At 37.6% G+C, this 19,544-nt stretch overlaps 1 protein-coding gene across 1 annotated transcript in view; it reads right to left on the bottom strand.

Moving 5' to 3' along the window:
- The window catches only part of nfatc3a (nuclear factor of activated T cells 3a), a 99,731-nt gene that overhangs the window by 33,342 nt on the left and 46,845 nt on the right, over positions 1 to 19,544 (bottom strand). Inside the window, exons 3-4 of the mRNA XM_039688554.2 lie at positions 17,726 to 17,888; positions 1,208 to 1,407 (exon numbers count right to left, since the gene is read on the bottom strand). Coding sequence (XP_039544488.2) covers positions 1,208 to 1,407; positions 17,726 to 17,888 — 363 coding nt within the window. The remainder of the gene's footprint in view (positions 1 to 1,207; positions 1,408 to 17,725; positions 17,889 to 19,544) is intronic.

Here is a 19,544-nt window from a genome sequence, read left to right as displayed (position 1 = left end):
CACCATAACAAACAAAGAGCTGGTCTGAGGTCCTGAAACACTGCGTTCTGTCTACATAGGCACATAGAGCACGTACTGGACAGAGCAGTGCTAAGGCTGGGTCTGCCTCCTCCAAGGGCAGCGCTTGCAGGTTCACCACCTGGTCCCGGAAAGGAGTGGTAGGAACCTTGGGCACATATCCAGGCCGGGGTCTCAGGATCCCGGGCTACTAAGAGTAGCCCAGCCAGAATTGCAGGCACGCTTTGTCAACGGAGAATGCGTGCAGGTCCCCTACCCTCTTGATGGAGGCCAAAGCAACCAGAAGCGCTGTTTCATTGACAGGACTGGGGATGGAGACGCCATTCTCCAGGGAGGGGCTAAAGGAGTGAGAGGGTGAGAGCTTGGTGGTGAGAGCTCGGGGTGAGAGCTCGACGGCTGCATGGTTCAGGGCTTCGTGGATATAAATGGCATGAAGGGACCTCAGATGCTTCTGACTCCATATGAGGAGGTGGCGAGTTGCGACATACGGCGGAGTGCAGACCACCATGACGGTTGATATACGATACGAACATTTCGCCAATATTGTTCTCTCTCCATTGACTTCCAGTTAAGACTGGGTCCTCCATACATCTCTGATCTCCTTTCAGCCCACCATAATGTTTTTAGAAATCTCAGGTCAAGCAGTAGTCTACAGCTGACTGTTCCGAGGACACGTCTACAATTAAAAGGAGACTGTGCCTTTTCAGTGGCTGCTCCACAGCTTTGGAACATCTGCCATCTTATATAAAGACTGCACCAACATACATTGATTTTAAATTGTTGCTTAAAACCCACTTATTTACTGCTACTTATGGTCATATGCAGCTCTAGTGGTATTGCATTGTTTTGTGCATTGTTTATTTTTGGTTTATTGTTTTATGGATACTTGTTTACAATTTGTACAGCACTTTGACTGTTGTTTTTAAATATGCTCTATAAATAAATATGACTGACTGACTTTATCATTCAACATGTCAACTTTACAATTTTTTTGTAAATACATTTTTTTTGTGAGGGCTATCTTTAATGATAGGTAGGTTAGGGGATAAACAATATTATTAGGCCAAAATAAAAGCAAAAGAAGTCAAATGGAAAGTCCCCAACACAATAGAAAAACAAATGTGCATGTGTATGTGTGAGAGAAATTAAGAGAGAATCAAGGTTGAAGTAAAGAACTGCTGGCAGGTACCTGGCAGACATATTGTTTTCAGGAAGGAGAGGAATCTCGAGAACTTTTGTGCTGGTGATGACAATTTCCTGGCTTGCCGTGGCAACAGTTTTTCCTGTGATGCGGTGAACCTGGTAGAATGCGTGCGGCCTCAAATAACGGTCATCCGCTGTCCCGATGAACATTTGCAGGTTTACTGGCTTCTCACTGAAGCCAACGAGCTGTTAAAAAAGTGAAGAAATTATTAAATGACCCCACTCAACACCTTTTTTTGATCAGTATATTTTTCTGTACTAATACAAAAAGTCAATGGAGAAATTCTATGGGCTTTTTGACGATGGAATCAGGGCGATGGTAACAAAATTGCATCATCCCTGTAGCCCTTTATAGCCCAACTCTTATATTTTTGACAGGCTGTATTCATCTAAAGGCACTGGACATTCAACCAGGTCAAACTGGCAAATATTCTCCATTTGTATCACAATCATTTCCCCCCAAAGCAATCTGAAGGACACTGTGTATGTGCAATTGCTTCTCAAATCCTCATCCATGCACACTAACATCAGACGTTAGCCCACTTTTTCCAAGACGAATCTAAAACACACTGTAACTACTAATTAAAATCCAGACATGAACATAAAAATATGTTTTTGAGCCACAAGCCACAAAAATTAAATAAATGAGTGGGAAGAAAAGGTGAGAAAAGACAAACAAAACCATGAAAGACATTCTACTTTTGCTGCTAAAATAGTATAAACAGGACTTATGGAAATAGGGAAGTGAAAACCCCATTAAAATGTGATTAATTAGAAGTAACACATCATTCTGAGGTTGTTGAAGTTACAGAACAAAAAGCTTTTACAGAAGCATTTTTCTTCCTGGTGCTGCATACATTTGTACAAACATATGACCTGCCAATAAGCTTCCCAGACAGGTGAGGAGTTCACTAACAGAAGGGAGCTTTTCCACTGACATGCATGTGTGGGTGGGTGTTATTTAGGTTGAGCACACAGTCTCCTAACAATCTCTCTACTGTTGAAATGTTATGCTTGGTAAATACTGATCCAATGTAGTGAAAGAGAGAGAGAAAATGGGAAAGAGACAAAAAAGGAAGGAAGAAAAAGGGAGAGAGAGAGAGAGAGAGAGAGAGAGATGACCCATTACAGGTAACAGAAGGACCAAGCCAACCACAGCAACACAATAATGAGAAAAACATGCTTCACATTTAAACTGACAGGTCTTGAGAACAGAGCCAGACATTTGTGGATTGAGGAAAAAGAAATACACGTTGGGAAAAGAGAATCAGGCAACAACGAAAGACTTGGATTGTAGTGGGATTTGGTTATGTAGTTCCCAGGACAGCTTGGTTTTATCGCACATGTGTAACTAGGAAATTATTAAACCAAAAGGCTATGCTTTGTTTAAAAAAATGTATGGTAACTTTTTACAATAAGTTTCTATATATTAAGATTAATAGTTAACATGAAATAACAATAAAAAATTACCCTTTAGCATTTATTGTAAGGTATAAAGTACATTCAGCTGGTTGTTATTGCAGAATAAACCCACACAGCGTGATTAGGACTTGGATCACCCAAGTTGGTTTATTTTGCGATAACAACTTGACAACTTTTGCGATAACAATTTTTTGTTATGCAACAGAAGAATCTCCCTTCTGATGTGCATTTTCTCACGTATTGCACTCTACTTCCTGCTTTAGTAAATAGTTGGACACAAAATATTGATTTTTGTTGGAAGTATTTTATTGACTCACAAAATCTTTCGTTGATCTTTAGAACACAAATTAAGATATTTTTGATTAAATCTGAGAGCTGTTTCACTCTCCCATATGCTTCTAAGTAATTGAAAATTGCGGGCCCAGAAAGTTAGTAAAGACATCGTTAAGTGACTAAAGTGGCTCAACCATTCAGTTTATCAAGTGACAGGAATACTTTTTGAGTGCAAAAGACAAACAGTGAGTTCACGTAAAAGCGCAGTGCTTCTGGGTTGTACATCAGAACGTAGGCACACTATTGGCCAGCATCACACACATGACCAGCATTGACCAATAGTTAGCTTACATTCTGTTACACTACGTGATAATGTGACATTTGGGTACACCTACCTAATGTACGCCTACTGACAGTGATGTGGAAGTTACTTTTAAAAAGTAGTGTATCTCGTTACTCATTATTTCTTAAAAAAAAGTAATTCATTAATTTACTTCATTACCCCATATGGAAAGTAACTTTTTACTTTACTTGTTACTTTTACATTACATTTATGTTGCTTGACTTTTGGTAGAACCCAATATCTGTTCCTAAATGATTAGGTCTACATAAAGTTCTACTATGCATAATGCCATATATAATGCCATAAATGCATCATGCATTTATCAAAATGTTAAATATTTATGAAGAAATGCTCGTTAATGGATATGCATATGCATGGGCGGCGCTAGGGAGGGGCTAGAATGAAAGCCCCAAAGAAAAAACAAAGCTCCCCGTTAGCGCCCCCAAAAATAATTTCTGGAAGCAATTATATTCAGGCTGTATTCAATGGAAGTCCTGAACCGCATGATGAAGAAAAAAAAAAGGAAACAATCTAGATCTAGGAATCCCTTGATGAAAAAACATTGCACCGCAAAGTTTTTCCAAACGCTTTATCAGGCTCAAACTCTGTGGGATCCTCAATGTAAAGTTAAAGGGCTGTTTGGCAGACATTTAAATATTAGGAGTGTGGCAACTAAAGACGAACAACTGGAAAACTTCTAGTATTGATTTTCTTGGACTGTCAGAGACTTGGTTAACTTGTTTATCTCCGGAGGCACTTATTGTCATGCCAGGATATGATGTTTTTAGGAAAGATAGAGATCATGGGAAGATTGGGGGAGTTTCATTATATGTGAAAAGTACTATAAAATTTAAACAAATTGAATGGCTTAAGAAAACTGATAATGAATGTGTTGATGTTAAACAACTCTCTTTCAGTTGAAATTACATTTAGTTTAATCTGTCTATATCGAAAACCATCAGCAAAGCTTGAGTCCTATGATCAGTTAAAAAATCTCCATAGTTTGGATTTTAACAAAGAGGTTATATTGATGGGGGATTTTAATGTCAATTGAAATGATAAGGGTGGAAAAAAAAACCATTAGTCTATTTTAATCTTACACAGTTAATTGAACGGACCAACAAGAATAACTATTTCCGTCTGAAACCAAAATAGATTTATTGTTCACCAATTGAACAGAACGCATTAATGAGACCCTTAATCTAATGACAAGTATGTCAGATCAAAATATTATTCTTTTTGCCTGGAAACTAAAAAAAAATATTGTTCTTTTTTCCTGTCAAAACATTATGTAAATATGAATCAGTTCCAACTGATCAACAGGAAAACCTTTGGGTAGCATTAGGAGAGATTGAATGGAACGGAGAAAAGCGGAGTCATAAGAAAAACAGTGACACATTGCCCTGGCTAAATGATGAATTGAAACAATCCTTAAAATCAAAAATTACCCAATTAAAAAATAAAGTAATAAAAACACTGAGACAAGCTAAAGCCAAATTTTTCATTGATACTTTTAAAAATGCTGGAGGAAATGGGAAGAAGATATGGCAAACCATCAACAAGCTGATTGGCAGAAAACAATTATAATAATAGAGATATAGAGTTGAAAATTAACACTGAACTAGTTACAGACCCAACCATAATACAGTAGCTACTGAACTAAACACTTTCTTTTTAGATTTTGTCTATGAAATAACTCCACTTTTTAATTCACATAGCTACTCTTTTTGCTCCATTAATTATGCACAGCCGATTCTCATCTACAACAAATAACTGAATTAGAAGTATTACAAATTATGAATAGTTTAAAAATCTCGAAGGCCATGGATATCTATGCCCACACATCTGATTGATCAGTCCTTAAGTCAATCCACCACACCATCATCATGGAGGTTGTTCCTAGTCACACCCGTTTTTAAATCAGGGGAAAGATTAGATATGGATAATTATCGGCAAATCAGTATTTTACCTGTTGTTCCTAAAATAATTGAAAAATAGGTGGCCGAACTACTGATTTAACATCTCAAAAAAGCGATGATTCACTTCACCACTTCATTTGGTTTTAGGGCCCATCACTCAACAGAAACAGTTTCTATTGTTTGTTTTTGGAAAAGGATAAAGGCTTGAGTTCTTGTGTTGGTGTTCTTTTCCTAGACCTAAAGCGATCTTATGATACTGTTAATCACAAAGTTCTTCTAAATTAACATATTTTAATTTCTCAGAGTAAGCTATCAACTGGATAAATCATAGAGCATTGTCCTGTAGAAAGCAATGTGTTCGTATTAAGCAATTAAGCAATGTGGTCGTACATTTTGCGAATGTCCTGTAGGGGTCCCTCAAGTCTCCATACTTGGTCCGATTTTATTTACACTTAATATAAATGACCTGCCAGAGGCATATAAAAATGTTGATGTCCAGATGCAGATGATGGCGTAATATTTACACATGGTAAGAACTATCTGGAGATAGCATCCACACTCACATCGGCAAAGGCTCACATTGATGACCGGCTCACTAAGTCATGTCTCCATCTAAACACCAAAAAAAAAAAAAGTCTGTATGACATTCACCAAACAAAGTATGAAGGCGTCACATTCTGATGTATTCTTTAGAGGACAGGAGCAGGAGTTAATGAATTCAAGTATTTAGGAGTTATATATAGTGCCTCTGTATAAGGGGACTGTTTGATACCATTTAGATGTACCACCTTTGGCCAAAATATATTATCAATAATAGGTGGTTAACTTTGGAATAACTTTCCCCCTTCAATACGAGAGTGTCCAACATTCGACACTTTCAAAACTCAATTAAAAAAGTGGCTCTTTTTTTTATTAGCCATTCACTTTCATCGTTAAATTAAACGTAGTATAGTGGTGAATGTATGTCTTTGTTATCATGTTTTTTGTTTGTATTTATGCATTGTTTGTAATATCAATGTATATTCTAATCCATGTTACAGTGAATGACTGCTGGTTATCTTTTTGTTAGTTGTTTTTGTCACCGGCCTAGGGACTGCAGATGAAAAGTAGTATCTTTTTACTAATTCTGGCATATTTACATGGTGTATCATACAACAATGTTCAAGAATATGCATGGTCCCTATCAAATAAACTAATAAATAAATTTGTGTCTGTAGATTTCTCCTAAATTCAACAAAAGTTGGCGTTCTAAACCAACATGCTGCTCCGTGATCGTTGTCTGCACCATGTCATCACATTTATCGTTGGAAAGCTCTCTCTCATACAATGTTTTCAGATCCAAATATGGTCATTTGCAACCAATTGCAAAAATCAAAGTGAAATCTCATTGGCTGTTGTCAATTTATGACAACGTGATTCGTTCAGAATGCATCACGTGACGTGCTCTGACATTTCCACGGGAGTTCAAAATGTCGAAAGAAGCGTGACTGTCTGTGTCCTCCAAGCACACATATAGAAAAAAATGGTTGTAAAAGTAGAAAACTTCTTAAAAAAATTATCACTTTTTTTCATGAAATTTTTGCCTCATCCTTCTCTTAAATACTTTTCCATCAAGCAATGTTGTTTTTGTGAGTGCAGTGAACTCTGTGAGGTGAACAATCCCCGACAGAGAGAGACCTACAAGCAATGGGAGATTCAGGAGCAGAGGCCATGTTTATGCTCTAAGACCTGAAAAAGGTGAAGAGCTCAACTGAAAAGAACCATGACCCTGCCAACACTAAATGCTTGTAGGATTTATTTCAGTGGTGAGAGTGAACCACCCCAGGTACCAGCTCCAAACCCAACTGGCCAATTAATTTTCATTGTGTGTACGCAAAGAAAAACAAAACAAGCCTGTGTTGTTTGTGTGAATGTACATGAAACTGGCTTTAAGGTTTAATTAACTAACACTCCAATCAAAAATGTATGGTCGGTAAAAAATGTTTAATGTTATGAAAGAAGCATCTCATGCTCACAAAGGCTGCATTTATTTGTCCAAAAGTAATATTGTGAAGCAATATATAGTGATGCACTGATGTGAAAATTGAGGCCGATACCATTAACCGATATTATTGCTGTTATGGCCGATGTCGATATCAATACATATATTGTGATATAAAAATAATTTCACCAGATGACTTGAATATCTCTATTTGCAAAGAATGAATCATTCTAGAATGACTGATTTTGCCATGGAGTAAATCCGCATAGAAACTATTATTAATAGAATGTTAACTGATGTAGTTAACTAGACTTTAATAAATGGAACCTTATTGTAAAGTGCTTCCGATTTAAGTCTCTTGAGTTCAGTGTTGGACAGATCAGTTGTTTTAACCATTCATTAAAGTGAATCGGTTCAAAGGAGTCATTAGTTTGCGAATTGGACGTGTCATTAACAGACCACTGCACACGTTGTGTGATTATCCAGGCAGTTTAGGACATCGCACAGGATTTGTCTCAACACAAAAAAAAAAAAAAACATTTCATCACTAGATACTTTTTTTTGGTAACACTTTATTTTGATGGACCCCTTTGAACATTCTGTTGACTATAAGTATTGCAACTACATGTCAACTAACTTTTATTAGAGTATTAGCAGACTGTCTGCTAAGGCTAATAGACTGTCTTCAGTAGATTAGTAGACTGTCTTCTTGCATTTGATGTTTAAACTGACCAGACTTGCGCTTGTAATGTATGCGCTCGTGCAAAAACAACATCCCCGCCCCCACACTCACACATCGGCCCTATTTTGACATCGGAACGATACCACTGTATAAAAAATTGACCATATTGGTCGATATTATATTGGTGGGCGATATATCGTGCGCCACTAACAATATACAATTTAAAATAACAGTTTTCTATTTGAATATATTTAAATATACTGTACCCTCTCTCTAGTCTTGCACAGTGTGCAAGATGGATCTAAATAGTGCATCATCTCAACCAAACCTTTTGCAAACTCTGGGCAACATCAAATTTTCAATTTAATGATGGTATATGATATGAATTAAATCAACATGAAACCACATTCACAACTTATTTTACTTCCAAATTATAATTCATTTCTGACTGAGTAAAACTAATATTCTATATTCAATACTCAAATAGGAAGAGTGGACCCAGAGTTCAATAGCATAATGGAGCCAGTAATTACATTTTGATTCAAAATTGTGAAGACAAACATTTCTGTTTGAAATAAAGTGCACTGATGAATCATGCACAATAGGACTAAGAACATGTATTATATTAAAGTAAACGGTGTCAATTTTGATTTCATGTTTATTGTAAGTTTACCAAATTCATTCATTTAGATTCTGGAACGTTATAAAAGTAAGTATCCCAAATCCCTAATGGTCATTATGATGCATTATAATGTAAAATCACTTTACAGGATGATATATCAGTCCATGAACATTTATGACTTTTGGAAATTCCATGAACAAGTTGCAGCCTCAGCAGAGTTTCAGAGCGCTGCTTCAGTTTCAAGACATTTAGAGCAGCTACAAGGCGCCACATCCACAAGGAGTTTCTAAAGGCCTGCGGCTCAGCCTCTGTTGCTGACTTCAGCATGACCCCTGCACTCTTTCTCTCTCTTGACCTGTAATTTCCATTCAGAAGATATTACCAACCACCCTCAGTCCCTCCATTAAGTTAAAATAATTACAGCTGATCTCCTCTTGTATTTGCCTGCAGTGTTTAATAGTGTTTATACACTATTGTTTAAAAGTTTGTGGGTTTTTTTTTTTTTTTTTGACTGTCTGTAAAGCACTTTGGATCAACAAATATTGTCTTTATGTTGTGCTCTATAAATAAATTGACTTGACTTGAGGTTGATAGCATTTTTTAAATGTTTGCGAAATAAGTCTCTTATGCTGTCCAGGGTACATTTAATCAATAAAAAATACAGTTAAAACAGTATTATGTTTTATAATTGGAAGTTATGATTACAATTTAACTGTTTTCTGTTTGAATATATTTTGAAATCATTTATATTTAATAATTTTTATGTAATTTATTCCTGTAATCCTGCCAAAGCTGTATTTTCAGCATCATTACTCCAATCTTCAGTCACATGATCCTTCAAAAATTATTCTAATATGCTGATTTGCTGCTCAAGAAACATTTCTTATTATCCATGTTGAAAACAGTTGTGCTGCTTTATGTCTTTGTGGAAATCCTATTGTTTTCTACTTTCTAAAGGTAGTGTACGTGTTAAGCATTTTGTGGATCAACTGTGATTCACTCTACAAGGAACAGAAAGTCATTTGCATTTTGTACGACACCACTTTGTGAAGTGTCTACATTCATGCTCTATTGCGACTTTTTTTCTTCTTTTAATGCTGAAGAAAAGCTTAGAGAGGTGGCCGCGTGCTGAGAGGAAAAAAAAAACACGAAGGGACAACAGAAAAAAAGTCTTGAATGAGTTTGTGCCATCTCTCAGCAGCTACAGAAACCATTCTCTCATCATCGGCAAGCCTGAGAAATCCACAGTGTGTGTTTGTGTGATATTTCACAAGTGTCCCTGCACTGCTATTGCACTGCAGTGTCCCTTCTCTGACACTGGTTATATTAAACTGCTGACATTAAAGTCACATGCTCCATTGCTGAAATAAAGCTAGCAGGAGCAAAAATAGCCCCCCTGGGTTGCCTTCCATATTGAGGACTAAATAAAGATGTCTCATTCTGTCTGTTTCTCGTTGCATTCCCAGGTTGAAACACAGAATCAGGTGGTCTTAAAAACAGCAGGAAGACACAGTGTAGCATTCAACAAAAGCATGTGCAGCGCATGTTTTGGTGTAGCACGTTTTGCGCTGTTGTACTTTTGGCTGTATGTTTCATCGTGCCTTAACTCCCTTTATACACCCTTTACACTCTGAACTTCCCTTAAGCTTCATGTCTCGTTCCCCTGTTTCCACTCCTCCCTCTTTCTCCATCTCTCTATCCATCTTTCTCCTTCCTACCCGCTGCTGGCAAGTTGTTTCCCTGTGTTGCTCTGTGGTTGCTATGGCGAAGGCCAGCCGGTGCGTGTGTGTGCATGCACGAGTATGATTGAGTGTGTGTCTGTGTGGGTAAACCCGAGCCTAAGGGGGTGGGGAGGAGACTCAAGGTCACACAAAAACACTCGCACTAATAAACACACACACTGTGACCTCTTGCCCCAAAACGTGGATTAGCGCTGACATACTCTCTGTGCTTACTGGACAAAGTAAGAGTCTGTTCACCGATGCAGTGTTTACACAACATATGCCTGTGTGTGTGTGTGCGTATGTGTGTGTGTGTGTGTGTGTGTGAGAGAGTGTGAGTGAGAGAGAGAGAGAGAGAGAGAGAGAGAGAGAGAGAGAGAGAGAGAGAGAGAGAGAGGGATAAATAGAGGTATACACACAGAGAGCACTCAGACCCAGGAGGCTGGGTAACCTGTTGTTTAAATAAGGTCAATACACATACTCTCTCTCTCTCTCTCTCTCTCTCTCTCTCTCTCTCTCTCTCTCTCTCGCTCTCTCCCCCTCACACACACACACACACACACACACACTGTTTAAAAGGCTACACTAGGACTCCCACACAAACACATCAAGATAAACATTTGTTTAGAGTGAGTACAGCATTTACCATGGTGTGTATCTCTCTCACCCCCTCCGTACGCACTGTGCTGTGTCCTACCCTTCACTCTTCAATCCACATCAGATATAGCCTCAGGCTACTGTACAACAAAGAACTGCACTCATGAGGGTGTGCAGACAACAGGGTTGCTCCCCAGGAAAAACAACAACACAAATGTCTCTGGTCAGCACAGAAAATCACCCACCTTGAGATCTGAGGGTCACCAAGGTCAGCCATTTTGTTTTTCTGTAAACTGAATTGACAGACTATTAAGAATTTAATTGTTTTAACAAATATATGATTTTGAGTTTGTAAAAACAAATACATTTTTTTCACAAAGGAATTACTGAGTTTTACTTGCCCTGACGAAAATACTTGAAATATTTATTTTTTCATTAGCTAAAAAGTGTTCCTGTAGAGTATGGTGCTTGCATGGGTTTGATGCTCAGAGAATGCATGAACAAATGATAAATGTATACCCTGAATGCAATATAGTCACTAAAAGTCACTTTGGAAAAAAGGAAATAGGCTCATTTTACAACTCCACCAGAGTTAAACAGTTGTGTTTTACCGTTTTAGAATGTATTCAGCCGATTTTCTGATATTTAGAAGAATATCAGTAACCAGACAGTTTCTGGTCTCATTGACTTCCATAGTATATTTTTTTCCTACTATGGATGTCAATGAGACCAGAAACTGTCTGGTTACTGATATTCTTCTAAATATCAGAAAATCGGCTGAATACATTCTAAAACGGTAAAACACAACTGTTTAACTCTGGGGGAGTTGTAAAATGAGCCTATTTCCAAAAAAAGTGGAGTATCCCTTTAAATGTTGTTTGATTTTCTTTTTACTCTCTATCCAAATAAATAAATAATAACAATTAAAAAAAAATTCTTCACAAATAAGTTCTTTAAAAAAACATGGTAAATTAAATTTATAAACAATTTAGGGCCCTGATAAACCCAGTTTCCATGATTTTCACACAAGAAAACCAAGAACAAAAAATTTTATGGCGCAAAATTTCACCCACAGGAATTACATTGGTGAAAAGTTCCCTGCTTAGTGCCTGACAGGCTGATCATCCCTTCAGGCTTGTAAGGGCAAAGTTAGAGTCGGTAATTTTATACAATGGGCATGTTCAAAATGGTACTCCCAACTCAAAAGCAACATTTAAACAAGTGCTCAACAAAAACATTGGCTTTGCATTTCTGCTTTTAACCTCTCCAGCACAATGGCCATTATACATCTTCTCTGTGGTAATTGACAGCCTGCAACAGATGCTCTCAGTAGAGTTAACCTAGAATATTCCCTTACCATCATCCTTTTAAAAACACAGGGTAATTTATTTTTCATAAAGCTGATTTCCACCATCTGTGTTGATTCCACTTAGCCTTTTTTAGCCACATAAAAGCTCTGGATGAAAGGTGCAAGTGACTTTCTCTGAGAATAAAACACATGAACAGATCCTATGGCATATGTAAACTCTGCTGCCCTTTGTGAGCGTCTGTTTGTTTAACCAGTTCAATTGTAATCTTTCACTCACACATACTTACATTTAGGAAAGTCTAAGCCAGATGGGCTCAAAACTTCTCTGTCTCCACCAACATGTGTGCTGACTTTTGGTTAACAGCAAACCCAGCGAGACACGAGCAAGGTTTGTAGGGCATTACACAGCATTCCTCATAGATCTCTGAACTGTGAATTAGCCCAGTCCAAACACTAGCAGTAAACACTGTCACTTTGTTTTGCTGGTGTTTGTCTGGCTACTGTACACTGCAATCCGCATGCGGCCTTCTGTTATGGCAGCTTGACTTACACACAACTGATAAAAACACTCACACACGTTTCTTTCGATTTCACCAGAAATCACGTCTCTGTTTCTCACACAATAATTGGAGTGGTAAAGTATGTGTTTCTGGTTAAAACATTGGTTAAAACACTGCTCTTTCCCCAGTAAAGCTAATTTTACGACCATCTCTTAACCTTGTGACCTGTGTTAAGTCTACTATCCACATAAGGTCATAGTACGTTCGGGACCGAGAGCAGCTACAGATGGACTGTAGGTGGGGCTGCAACAACTAATCGATAAAATTAATTACAATCGATAATAAAAATAATCGACAACGAATCCAATTATCGATTAGTCATGTCTGCACGCAGTCACTTTACAGTAGTAAATAACACATTTCTTTGGACAAAACGCATATGTAAAATAACGGAGGAGTCGGACACAGAGCGAGCTACTGCGGGGAAAGGTGTCTGACCCAATTTATCTGAAACAAGAGAATGCTTTATATTAAAGGGGTACCTTACCGATGGCAAAACAGGCTTTCAGTCTATACAGTAGGACTAGGATGCAGGACATTTGCTGACAAATAAACATGAATTTCTCAGTCCAGGGAACTCAGAGAATGAGTAAACATGGTTCACTTCATATTCTACCAACACTGTAACAATACTGTAAAGGGGGTTGAAAATCGTCAGTTACATTTGATGCAGTTCAAACAAAAGCGTAAGCGTTTTTTGCCACATCTTGCCCTGCCATACTTTGAGAAATGCATGTGTTGAATGCTTTTGAGACAAGTTTTCCTCAGTACATAACTAACATTTTACTGTTATATGCTTATCTGTAAATTAGGTCTTTAAATCCCACGAGTATTTCCATGTTGCATTTTCCGACAATAAGCGAGTCTCCGTTAACCTGAACAGAATTCAATAACCAAGCATCAATTTTCTGTTCGTTAGCTGCAGTCCTAACTGAAGGTGAAGTATCCAGTCAGATCATCCACACACAAACACTGATTTACATTCACTTACACATTTTAGTTTTATTTATATACTATTATAGTATTTATATAGCTTTTATTTTAATATATATTTAGCTTTCTTTTTCATGTTTTTTTGTGTAATTTTGTTGTGCTTGTCTCATTTTATCCGTTTTTGTTTTTTTTCTATTTAGGTTTAATTTATTTTATTTGCAAAGGCAACATTTCTAAATTCTAAGTTCTTCATCTAACATTTATATTTTATTTCAGCTTTTATTAACAAAACAATTTTGCGAACAGTTACACTGACTCAAATGTTCTTTTCAGGTTACTTACAACAGCTTGTTTTTTTCAGTTCCATTTTACGTTTACATGGTTTCTGAGTTAAAGGCATAAGGAACATCATTAATAAATACAACATTAGAAGAACAAGTATATTTTGTGTAGCTCTCATTAGTGGCTATACTAGTGGCTGTTTGTTCACCTATTAATAGCCACCTTCTTTTTGGTTCATTAGTCAACAAATGCTTGGTAAACACAGCAAGTGCACAGCAAGTAGTAATAGATCACATTTCAAGTTAATTTCAATATCGTTCCATTCACATACTATTTCATCTCAGATTTTTTATTAATGTTTTGATTTATTTCTGTAATAACTATTTTCTAATTAAACATTGTTTGAGGTACTACCTTCTTTGCCTCCTCTGTCAAACACCCAGATGCACACATAAAAACACACAAACAGTGTCTGTAGCTTACACCTGGCATACATGTGTATAGGTCTGTCCTAACTGTCCTGACTAATTGGCAGTGCAAGTGCTGCTGACGGCAATATGGCTCAGGGAGTCTGTTCGCCGTCTCTAAGGTCCAGTCACCACAGAGCAGCTCACTCCCGGGACAGATGGAGTCTGCGGTGTCACCTGCTGACGTCACAACAACAGATACTCCACAGTAGCAGCCTAAGACTCCAGCAGCGCATGCCCCAGAAAGCATCATGGGAAACATTATCGCAAACAGCTGTTCGCTGAAAGGTCTGAAGGTATGGGAGAATTTCCATGTGCAGATTTTTCCAAACGGAACCAGGGGGTTTCAAAACCACAATCAAACAGCATAAAAGAGTCAAAATAAACAAAAACCTAAGACAAGATTAATTTAGATGAATAAATTCTGTAAAACTATTGCTAATTAATACTTATGCATTAACTACTATTAATCACCTGAAATGATAAAATAATCTAAATTATTGAAGTTTGTTTAGATCCCACCATTTTTATTACTTGATTGCTAAGTTTTATCAAAGAACTGCAGATGCATAGGCTGACCAGCTGATCTTCTTATTCAGATCGTTTGTATATGTGTATAGATGCCAATTGCTTATATGTTAACCTTTGATTTTTTTTTCTGTTCAAGTATATCTGTTCAGAATATTATTACCCATAATAGCTTTATACATAATAAGGCTCGCATCACATTTTCCCTATTTATTGAATGTGTCTTTTGTAAATAAATAAATAAATAAAATTATTTAGCCATGTTTTCAAGCAGTTTTTCCCTGTGGGTGGATCAGTGTGTGTCTACCACTGAACAGACTTCATTAATGTGAGGTAATTATGCATCCTCAGTCATAGTGTGTGGGCTATGATGTTAAAAAGTTAGTCATTAATACCCTGAAATAGCAAGTATGGCACGCTCGCTCGCACAACACTGATTCTCATGTGCATACAGGTGGTTGATGTTTAAGCATGAAAGCTGGGAAAGCCACTTTAAGCTGGAAGTGGGAAATAAATCTCAACAAACAAGACAAAAATCTGTTTTGCATAGGACAACTAAGCCAGTTTGAGATGATATGAGCTTTTTTGATATGGTGCGCCTGTTGGAAGTAGGTATCAGAAAATGGGTAAGGTCACTGTGGTCTAGTGTTGTCACGGTACCAAAATTTCAGTATTCGGTACCAATACCAGTTAAAATTCACGGTTCTCGGTACCAATTTCGGTACCAAAGCTTAGTTTAAATGTACATATATTTAAGTGTTTATCACGGTTACAAGTATGGAAACTATACATTTGTATTATAAACACTTTAGAAAAAGATTAGATAAAATGACCTAAAATAAACAATAGTATACACTAACACATTTTTAAAGTTGTTTGTAAAGTTTTAATCCATTATTTATTTAATGCACAATGAATTAAGTGAACAAACATGAACAATCAGGTGTTTGTAATAAATAACATTTTCAAACATTAATTAATGTTGTAAAAATATATTGTTCACTCAATGTGTTGATAACTAAGTAATGTTGATGAATGGTATCTTTGTAGCATTACCATAAAACATGTTTTATTTGACTTGACTGTCCTTTTATTTAATCTAAAACTGCATTCATATTTAATTTTAAAAAGGCTTTTTAAACCTGCTGAGTTATAAAGGCAAGAATACGCCTAGAACTGGCACTGACATTAAATGACAATACTAATACCAGTAGCCTACTCTGGTGTCGGGTGGATACTACTGTGCTCATTTACTCGTAAAACTACCCCGAAAGCACTTTAGAGGCCGTTCACATGTCGCGCGTGTTTTTTAATTATATTTTTGCGCGTGCTTATTCTTTCCAAAGCGCTTGCTCTCACGCGGCGTCTGTCGTTGCTATGCAACGCCAACGAGTTTTTATTATGAGCGCGCTTGAATCGCGCCTATATTTGAAATTGCGAATTTGCATGTAATCGGCCTCTTATGGCAACGTGACATTAGCCTAATCCAAAATATTTCCATATGTGGCTCTTTCCTCCTTTCGTTTCAACAAGTGGATTCAGAGAGAGAGAGAGAGCCATATCAGCGTTATAAAGAGGATGCAACTGTGCACGTTTCAGACATCGCGTCTAGAACAGAACTGGATTAACCTGGTACTCGGTACCTAGAAAAGCTGGTACCGTCACATTTTTTTTTTTTTAGTAGGCCTACCGACTTGGTACCGAAGTACCGAGTTTTTTGACAACACTACTGTGGTCATAAAGGGATGGACATGGTCAGCAACAATACTCAGGTAGGTTATAACGTTTAAGTTAGCCTGAATTGGTACAAAAGAGCCCAAAGTGTGCCAAGACAATACCCTCCACACGATTACTCTACCACCACCACCAGCCTGAACAGTTGATACAAGGCATGATGCATGTTGATTACTCCAGATTCTGAACTAATCAAGAGGAATTGGAACAAAGGGCATTGTAAAGTCAGCCCTGTAGTATAAAAGATGGAAGATGTCTGACAATGAAAGATGATCATGCAGGTAACATAACGAAGGTCATAAACAAGGAATAACGGCCAATTACACCCCAAAGACAGAGGTGTGACGTGGCAGAAATGCAGGTCTGTTATTGTGATGGTTTAATGGACCATTCGATGCCAGAGGATATGATTCAAGGGAAAGGCCTTCTTTTTTTCCTCACACGTTCAATGATCTTGGCTCCTGAGTTGTGTGTGCTTCATTAAGGCTACCACAAAAGAGGCCACTGCCTCCAAGACTATAAAATATTTACCAACAAGCTCTCTGTCTCTCTCTCTCTCTCTCTCTCTCTCTATGAGAGTTAGTCTCAATATCTCAAGAGAGTGCCAGGTAAGTTTACTTATCCGTTCAAGAGTACCACAGCAGGTTAGTAATTTGGCTTAATTTTACATAAATTATGCCATCAACTCTACTGAAGTACGCTCCCACCGGTGAGCAGCTAGTAGTAGCAAAAATGTAGTCGGTATTAAATAAAATAAAGTCTCTAATCAGACTACTATAATGCCTCCTTAGATCTAACTGAAACCAACACAGTCCCGCACTAGCTGTTACCCAGTAAAATGAATTTTATGACCAGTAATGAGGTTACTAGGCCACATAGCAGACACTTTCTGTGTGGTCTCGCTTCTCAAGTTCTGCTTCCTGTGAGGGAACGGATGGAATCACGCTGTTCCCACTTTTGTGGCCAGCGTAATGAGTTTAAAAAAAAAAAAAAAATCAAGGCTACAAGGCTTTGTATGAAAATCCAAAACCAAATTTAACCACTGGTGGTAATCAACAAACAAATGTATTCAACCAGGAAATAGCCAGGGAAAATGACATCATCAGTAAAAGTCCTGTTGTGGAGACTCACCTTGACAATAGGGTGTCCCCCAGACGCGGCTTTGACAGCCCCTCGGCTGCCTTCTGTCTCATAATGAGCTCTGTGATGAGCTTTGGGGTGAACCTCAATCTTTAGTTCATACTGCCCATACTGATTTGGCAACGGCCAGTCCAGGGGAGGCAGGGATGATACCCTGTACACAGACCAAGAGCAACATAAACAGAGCAATTACACAATGCATAGTGATGGGTCATAGATATTGTAATATTAAGACATACAAAACATGATTAATCATTGAGCAGCTATGCAACATTTTAGGATGCATAAATTTTATGTTCTTTTGCTTGTCGCAGCCACAGAAATACAACAAATCTTGAATGGTGCCAGAAGCGGTTCTCACCCCTCATGAAAAAGTGCTATGCAAGACTGTGATTCCGGACCAGAAAAACTGGCTTTGCACATGCTTCTGCACCTAGATAAAATAATACAGCTGTGGTGTGTGTGTGTGTATTTCGCCATATGTCTGTCCTCTGAGATACAGTAAATATTAGAAAGTTCTCAATTAATAGGACTTGTGATCAAAGACCATGATTACCTTTTGTAAGGGCCGGTTAAATGTTAACAGTCAGTAACGTAATATGTTTTGTGTTGTTCCAAACACAGAAGAATATTTTGAAAAAACAAATTATTTAAGTTACCATTAACTTTTTTTGTTTTTACATAAAATAAGACATTTCTAAAAATATCTTCTGCAATGTTCCGCAGAAGAAAAAAGTAATATAGGTTTGATCAAAATGAAGGTGATTGACTGATGAATTATTTATTTTTGGGATATTTAACGATATGCGAAACTATGTATTTTCTAAATCAGGTAATTTTTCAACTATTTTTTTCCCCACAGTTTTTATCTTAGTCTAGCTCTCTAACAACTCCTCTTACTTTCCTGATCACCCCTCTCCTGTAATATGACATGTACATGCCCTGCTGTCATGGTAACGTGAGATGGATCGTCAGGGGAAATTTGAGAAGGCTGTGTGTGATGGTAGTGACCTAACGATAGTGGCATAGTGGCCAGAGGAAACCAAACAGCTTTACTTGGTGAAAATGTACATTTATTATACATGCACAACTGCGGTACACAAAAAATACTTAATCTTTATCCTTAGTATACATATGACAATAAACAGGGATATTAACTCATACATTTAAATATAAACAACATATTTTAATATATAATACATATAAATGCCACATAGATCCTTTCATCAGCATTGATGAGTGTTGACGAATCACTGAAACAGAATACAGTGAGAGAGGTGCATTTACTATGTCATTCAGATAAAGTACCTCGTTCTTAAATACAGATCTACATGTTGAGGTAATCACTCCTCATAGGAACACAGCTTGTCATAGTCGACGTCGACTGAATGGCGATCACGCTAGGGAGCCAATCATCTTCGCGTACCATTGAATGAGCCAGTGGAATTGGCGTGCATGACTCGCATCACACACTGAACAAGCTTGAGGAAAATTTTAAATTGTTGCATACTTTCTCCATTTTTTAGAAAAATCTCAAGGAAACATTGTTAATAACAAACGGTTGTTGAACATTTTGTAATTGTTCTACTTGCGGGCAAAGCTTGCGGTCAAGCCGCCTCCTCTTTGCATGCCATGGAGTTGTTGCAGGTCTATCAGGCCAAGACACTCAGACATGGGTATGCACGAGGGTTGTCTAGGCCGAGTGCTCATGAGTGAGCTTCCCATTGCTGCTGACCTCACCCTCACGGGCATGAGTGTCATAGCGTGCACGGTCACTCTAGCGTTGTCCACCCTAGTGGTCCAGGAGCCC

This window comes from Pimephales promelas, chromosome 1 (genome assembly GCF_988280905.1).
Source record: "Pimephales promelas chromosome 1, fPimPro1.hap1.1, whole genome shotgun sequence".
NCBI classification, from domain to species: Eukaryota; Metazoa; Chordata; class Actinopteri; order Cypriniformes; family Leuciscidae; genus Pimephales; species Pimephales promelas.
Note: the sequence above shows the minus strand (reverse complement) of the source record. Positions and strands in the feature narration are given on the sequence as shown.